A 7,724-nucleotide genomic window follows, 5' to 3' on the forward strand; every position below is an offset into this window, starting at 1 on the left:
GGAGGGGGAGGGGGTTGATGATAAAGCAAAACAAAGTGATATGAGGTGATTTTTAATGTAATTTTTTTGCTTTTGAGATTTCCAGTGAGGGGGCGGGGGGCGCGCCACTGGGAAGCACAAGCTTTTTTTTTGGAGGGGTGGCGCGTCCCCACTGCGTGGTTTAGTCCACCAGTCAAACTTGTTTTCCCCCTGTCAGAATTTATATTAAAATCATTAATTTATATGCATTTCTAAAATTGTAGAAGACTGTACAATTCAATACTAGTCCCCTCCCCCTCTCCCAACCATAAATTTTTCTAAATTATATAAAAGATGGAAGAAAGAAAAAGAAAATTATGTTCAAAGTCTTTGAGTGCTTTTTCTAGAGGTCCAATAATCATAAAATTTCCACCTGAGAGCCTAGGTGGTCTAGACCCTTCATCTGTCAAAATACCTCCCTGGGCCCCCTCTATTTTGAATTCCTGGATCCATTACTGAGTCCTAATTAATTATAGAATCTTAATCATTGTATAAAATACTGGCAAAATGGAGTAGTTGCATAATATGTCTGTAAAAAAAAAATATCTAAAATGAAATATTCAGTTTCAACCTGAGTCTTTGTTAACTTACTTTTCACTGTAGCTTTCACAGCACACAACAATGCAATATTTGATCTAGCATGGGTGAATGATTCAGCTAAGCTTGTCACTGCATCAGGTGATCAGAGTGCTGTAGTCTGGGATATTGAAAAGCATGTCTCCATAGCAACAATGAGAGGGCATTCTTGTAGTCTCAAGTCTGTCGCAGTGAGCAAGTGTAACAGTAACATACTTTCGACAGGAGCACGAGATGGCAATGTGATGGTTTGGGATTTGCGGTGCAATCAAAGAGGTACGTATTCTGTATTCTTGCGCCATTTATTTCCAGTTCTAGGATAAAGTAGAAGCTGAGTCTAGATTTTTGGTATTTTGTGTCAGTCCGTCTTAAGCTACATTTACACTGGACATGATAATGACACGACAAAGGGCCTGTTTCTGCTGAGCAAAAAAACGTGATTTAAACGATTATTAAAAAACACATGTTTTTTCACCAGTAGAAACAGGCCACAAAACAAAATCACAGTTAGGAATGCGTTCTAAAAATGCGTGTTTTTACACACATTTGTTATAGGGTTCGCGTTCAGAAAACGCGTGTTTTTTGGTAAACATTTCTGCTGCAACGCAATACCGTGTTAGTCATGACCCGTCGGTGACCCAAATTGACCTCTTCGTTGGTTTGATGGCTCGTCTGCGGAAAATTCAGGGCGAAGAAAAGAATTAAAATAATATTTATGACGTGCTTGAAGATCATACCATTCTTTTTTCATACTTTCGTGGTGTGTTGTTTACTTCTTCCCCAGCATGCGCTGTAGCTTACAAGAAGTTAGGTCAGCTTCAACTTCCATTGGTGACCGTCATTTAAGCTCTGCCCACCTGCCAATGCTCGCATTTACCGTGTTTTTATTAGTTGCACTTTTCACTAGAAACGTGTTCAGAAGGAATTTAACCGTTTATAAAAAAACGTGTTTTTGGCGTTTGGCGAAACACGCCCAAAGGCACGATAAAAATGCGCTAAGTGTTGAAGAATATAAACGATGCGATATGTCGTGTAAATGCAGCTTTAGGCAACACCAATGGGTTTTTTTTTTGGCCTTATTAACAGAGGGGGTGTGCATGCAATTTGCTATGATGAATTACATAGGTGAGGGAGTGCTCCATTTGGAACATTTTATTTTTGTTTTACTCCAAAAAATCAATAATAAATTATACTTACTTAAAAGCTTAATTAATTTGATTAATTATTTCCTTTCACAGAAAATGGTAGCTATGCTCCGGTAAAGATTATTCACTGTGCACATACGGATCCTGCGGTATTAAAACCACCGAAAATAAAGCGAAGACGATTGAGTCAAACAAAGCCCTCACGTGATTCCCAACAAAGCGTCACATCAGTTATCTTTCAAGAGGAGAATTTCCTGCTGACCTCTGGAGCCACTGATGGGTAGGTCATCTTTACGATAACTCATAGCATGCCTTGATATTTCATATAAGATTTCTCCTGAAATTTATAATAGTATTACTTGTACTGATACTGCAGGTATAAGTCAAGTAGGCCAACCCAGTGTAGGATTATAACACTCCATTAATTTATAATAACCACGGCACTCTGCTTATGGTCATATACGGTTATGGGTATGGATCAATATTATATAAATTATATGTTAATAGCTATATTATTCATTATATATCATATAAACCAGGGGTGGGCATAAAAATCGGTCGGAGGGCCAAAGTGTATTTTTGATTTAACACCGAGGCCGCACCAAAACGTTGATGTTTCCAGTGAGCTTCCAAAAACCTCCAAGTTCTGCTTTTACACCTCTTCATTCTCAGTTTTATTGTTACTTTTTACATATTATCATTGTCAGGCCATAAAAAACATGGTGTTTTTTTAGCCAATGTTTCTTGGTGGCCTGCACATATAGGGTTTTTAATTCATTTTTGCGGGCCTCAAACAAAAATTGCTGTCAGGCTGCACTTTGCCCACCTATGTTTTAAACAAAAACCAATTATTATTTACAGTGCAATCAAGTTATGGGATCTGCGAAAGTCTTACATTGGAACTGCAAAAAAACCAGTGCGCCAGTTTACATATGCTGGACAAAGTTCAAGACGCCATGGTAAGTCCAACCCTCCCAAGGTCCTTTAAGTAAAGCATGTTTGAGTTTATGTAATTAGCAAAATATTTTTATATTTTAATCTTATTGAATGTATGTGCTTAATTTATATTGTAATTTGTATTTTTATCATTTAAATTGGTTTTATTTTAAATTTTTACTGATTTTAAATTTCTGTTTTGTTGAATGTTTCATTTCCATCATATTTTGTTTGTATGTAGGTTATTCCTGTCTGACCCTTGACCCTGCTTGTAGTATGTTGTATGCTAGTTGTACTGATGACATTATATATGAATATAATCTTATGTCGTCATCGTCGGATCCCATTGGAAAATACAAAGGTCATCAGAATTCCACATTCTATGTAAAATCGTGTCTTTCGGCAGATGGCAATTATCTATTGAGTGGTTCTAGCGATAATAATGCCTATATTTGGAAGGTTGGTCTCAAAAGTCTACCTTATGATTACTCAGTCATTCAGTAATATTATAATTAATGTTTAGAATAATATCCAAGTCCATATATCAAGCGCCCTGAGCATCTTACATTAGATGGATATGTGCGCTATATAAAACTACACTATTATTATTATTATTATTAATAAAGATATCAATTGATGTTTGTTTTTGTGCTGCAATAACAAATTTAAATATAAACAATATTGCCATTCACTCCATATAATGTTCAGTAGCTTTATACTTACTATTGTAATTTTTTCTCTTATTAATAATTTTATTATTGTTTTTATTTGATTATTGTTACTAATATCTGTCAGGTTGGGTCGTGCGATTCACCAGTGGTCAAATTAACCGGTCATCAGGGAGAGGTCACTTCTGTTTCTTGGTGCCCGGAGGATTTTAACAAGATAATGACCTGCGCAGACGATAATACATTCCGTGTCTGGAGATCAGACTCATCAATTCAGACCAATCAAGAATCAGGACATGGAATTGTGGGAAGGGCAGAGATTGTACCAGTGGAGATAAGAGGTTTGTTTGTTACAATCATAACAATTATTTTTACATTGGCATATATTGGATTGGGTTTCTTCGGTGTAATACACACCAAGGTTAACCCATGAGAGTCCTGAGAATTATTTCCTTCCAGTGGAGTCCTTCAGGTGGTGAATTGGGCAGTACATTGGGAGACAATCCCCTACTCTTTTCCGAATAGTGTACTGCCTTCTTTAACATGCACATGGCCATTTTGCATGCGAGGTCAACGGCTTAAACGTCTCATCCGAAAAACGGTGCGCTATTGTAACTTGTATTTCAGCCCTCCAGCTGAAACACAAGAAAAGGCAGCGATGGGAATTGAACTGGGGACCAAGAGATTTCCATGGTTCAGCGCACACTCAGTGGATAACCAGTTTAGCTGACTGACCTATCTACTTAAATTACATGGTTCATTCTGTGCAATAAGTTTCTTTAAAAGTGTATTCATTTTTCCTTGATATAGTTGGTTAATTTTGAGGAAACTGCTCAGAACCTGTAGAGTTTCTAGTCTTGTATTTTAGGCCTACAACTAGAACACTGAGTTTTTACTGCAGTGGCGAGTGTTTGGCTCAAACCGTGCTTGTGCTGATAGGTAGGATTAGATTCAAACCCATAACCTCCTAAGTTAATAGACTAGCATCATATCAATCACCCACAATGCTTGGTTGGATTCGGACACTTCAAAATAACATGTCTGGTAGAATATCACTATACCATAAATATCTTTGATTTACCATGAAGCTTATTTCTGTTAAACTAGAATATGATTTGCACAGTTTCTTTAATATTAAATTCATTTGGATACTGTTGTTACATATATTTTTTCAATTATTAAATTCAAAGAAGCTATTTGATAAATGATGTTTTTTGTTCTTTACTCTTCAAGATGTAGCAGCAAAATCATTTAAGTCATTTGGCATGTGCAGAGAAATCCACAATGGTGAAAGCAACACGCCAGTAGAGGGCATCACAGCTAATCTGCCAAAAGGAACCGCTAATTTATTCTCAGTTGTTAAGCCAGAACGACCGAAAGTATTCCGGGATGTCTCGCTTATAACATTTTTGAAATTGCAAAAAAAAGACATGAAAAAAGTAGTTGTAGACGACACATGTAATTTAAAACCAGAAAATATTGTTACTGAAAACACAAGAGAAAATTGTGATAATGTTCAGAAGTCAAACTCAATAGCACCAACACGTCCAAATTGTTTGTCAAACAAAACTCTGAAAGTAAACAAGGAAAACTCACCTGAAACTATAGAATGTCAATTAAAAATGGGTGAAATGAATAAATCAGATGAGGATGTAAGTTTAAATAAATTTGACTCGCCAAAGCGTATAAAACAGTTAGATATGAGGAACATTGTAAGAATGTATTTGTCTCCCACTGCGAATCTCCCAAACAGAGTGGTGGATTTAGAATTCAAAGGTGAAAAGGAACTCCATCAAGTTTGGAACAACACCAAGTCCGGAGACTCTCGTAAAATGAAATCTAATTGGCTGGAAGAATTCACTAAAAAGCTGGGGTCAGACTCAACGGATGTTCACGGTACCAAAGTTGTATCTAAAGGTTCTCCAAGAGTGATGAACACATTGAAGAGACCAGACTTAACCAGTCCATGTAGATACAAACGTAAGGTTCAGTCACCTGATAGCAGTGATGCATGTCTGTCACCTACCAACAGTAGACCGTCATCTCCTGTATCATCTAGGGTAAGTAATAATTAATATCTATGTTTTCTAAGCAATTAGTATACAGTAATTCTATACACTATATAGAGATTACTGTAGTGCACAAATGTACTAATTCATGAAAAATAAACTGCTACCATGACATGCTAAGCTTTGCCTAAGTCATCAACTACGACTAAAGCCTCAAATACTCCTATTTAATTTTTCTGTCAAGAAAAAATAAAACAAACTGTGTGCTAATGGAAAATTAGTGCATGATTGGGATTAGCTTCTTCTCATAAAATCACAACGCTGTTGTTACTGTGCTTTCACTTCAAGTGTAACACTGTGCAGCTGTTCCCGACGTAATCGGGATGGTTTACTGATTCAACCGACCAATTAGCGTCCCTAACAGCTGTCGGCGGTGCACACAGCGATTTTATGGAACTACCTTTTAGGGAAATATGCAGATAATATGATGTGTTTTGATTGACTTATAAAGTAAATCATTGCATTTTAGACATTTATATAATAAAAAACTTATTTAGATTTCTGCCAAACAGGTACATTTGATTTTTGAGACTTAATTTTATCGGGGTTTTTTTTTCTCATGTAGGTTACCACACCGAAAATGAGGAAGATTAGTGCCTATTTCCAACCAATTGCACAGTCATAGCTGGACATTTCTACAACTACTTTTATAATAGGACAAAAAATGAAATCTAGAGAGAGGATATCAACAAATATGTGTTTGTGATTTAGATTCTCAACAATTATTTTTAATCATTATGCTGTTAACTTTGCTGTTGATAATTGATGAGTATTAAGACAATGATCACGTACAAATGCAGTACATTTAAAATTGTTAATGTTTGTCAAAAGACATAACAAACATTTAGTTTTATAAAGGCTATTTCTCAATAATGTTTACAGTCTTATAAAGGCTATTTTCCAATAATGTTAAATATAATTATGAGCAAAATATTTATACCATGTTTATTGTTAACCTTCTGGTTAATTTTGCCGTAAATGATCGAATAAGCACCAATAGCTCTTTCAATGGTGTATCTAGGAATCTTTTAATTACTTGAGCATGATTTTTTTTTTTTTTGATGTTTGAGGCGGGGGTAGGGGTGGCGGGCTGGTATACAACATTTTAAGTGGCACCCTCAAAAATTCAATTTGAATGTATTTTCTTGTTTGCCAATTTTTTTATGATACAAAAAAAATATACTGTATTAAGACCAGGACCAGGCCTCCTTGCTTCTGCCTCTGAACACATGCTACTTTTTTAACACTTCAAAATGTTGTAAAGCTCACTACTTGAATAAGTGTTCCTTAAATAGCTTCGTACCAAAGCCTTCAAAATTGTTATAAGTGCTGTGGTGCTTATTTGGCCATTTATGCGGTACCAGCAACCAACAATATGTTAATTTATATCGTTATTATTGTTATATTGTACAAATGAATGATGACAATTTCTTGTTATACAGTTTATTGAATTTGATACTCATTAAATCATTGGAATTTGAAGGTTTGCTACAGTTTTTTTTTTTAACTTGTATTCCTGTACTTTATAAATTGATTGATTGATTGATTGCATGTGCGAGTCGAATGGCCGAGTGGTTAGCAAGGGCGCCGCAAGCTATAGCCATAATATTGGCGATGGTTCAAACGGCACGCTCGCCTATGGTTCTGGTGGTAGAAGGTTCTGGTGGTAGAACAAGTTAAGGTCTAAACCGTATATAATGTATACAATGGCTCGTGTGCACTATAAAGAACCCAGTACATCTTTCAAGACGAGCAGGGGGATACCCTGGTGTACTGGAACAGACAGCCCCTGTGGTGGACGACGAGAGTTGCTGGTACCGGGTTACCGGGTAGCAGACACGAAGGGATCCTTAGGGGTGAAGAAAGTCATTGATCGAGTTCCTAGTCCACATATCAAGCGCCCTGAACATCTTACATTAGATGGATATGTGCGCTATGTAAAACTACATTATTATTATTATTATTATAGGTCTACTGATAATATAAACTACTACAGTCAGATGTGGCTTTCTGGGACTGGGGGCTCTTTTTCCTGGTCGCCAATTCCATTGTGGACCAGGATGTCCAGTTAACAATGAAATAAATGATATCCTTATTAAACACTGTATATGTACCTTTGATGATTTATATTTATACATATTGTATATAACAAATTTGATAAGCAACAGCTAAAAAGTAAAGAGCAAGAAATAGGACCAGAGCTTTTGGACACCAGTTCTTCAGTGGCAAGAGAGTGAGGGTAGAAAAAGGCAGAAAGTATAAAGCGAGAAGCCATGCAAGTAATTATAATATAAAACAATATATATAAATAT

At 36.1% G+C, this 7,724-nt stretch overlaps 1 protein-coding gene across 1 annotated transcript in view; it reads left to right on the forward strand.

Moving 5' to 3' along the window:
• Positions 1-6,894, forward strand: part of LOC117123110 (denticleless protein homolog) — an 8,072-nt gene extending 1,178 nt beyond the window's left edge. The window contains exons 3-9 of the mRNA XM_033268950.1: positions 622-870; positions 1,833-2,019; positions 2,601-2,698; positions 2,917-3,134; positions 3,471-3,684; positions 4,577-5,403; positions 5,978-6,894. Of these exons, the coding sequence (XP_033124841.1) occupies positions 622-870; positions 1,833-2,019; positions 2,601-2,698; positions 2,917-3,134; positions 3,471-3,684; positions 4,577-5,403; positions 5,978-6,037 (1,853 nt within the window). The 3' untranslated portion in view covers positions 6,038-6,894. The remainder of the gene's footprint in view (positions 1-621; positions 871-1,832; positions 2,020-2,600; positions 2,699-2,916; positions 3,135-3,470; positions 3,685-4,576; positions 5,404-5,977) is intronic.
• Positions 6,895-7,724: the final 830 nt, after the last annotated feature.

The sequence above is a fragment of the Anneissia japonica genome, unplaced genomic scaffold, assembly GCF_011630105.1.
Source record: "Anneissia japonica isolate Jap-2015-1 unplaced genomic scaffold, ASM1163010v1 scaffold11402_len470986_cov188, whole genome shotgun sequence".
NCBI lineage: Eukaryota > Metazoa > Echinodermata > Crinoidea > Comatulida > Comatulidae > Anneissia > Anneissia japonica.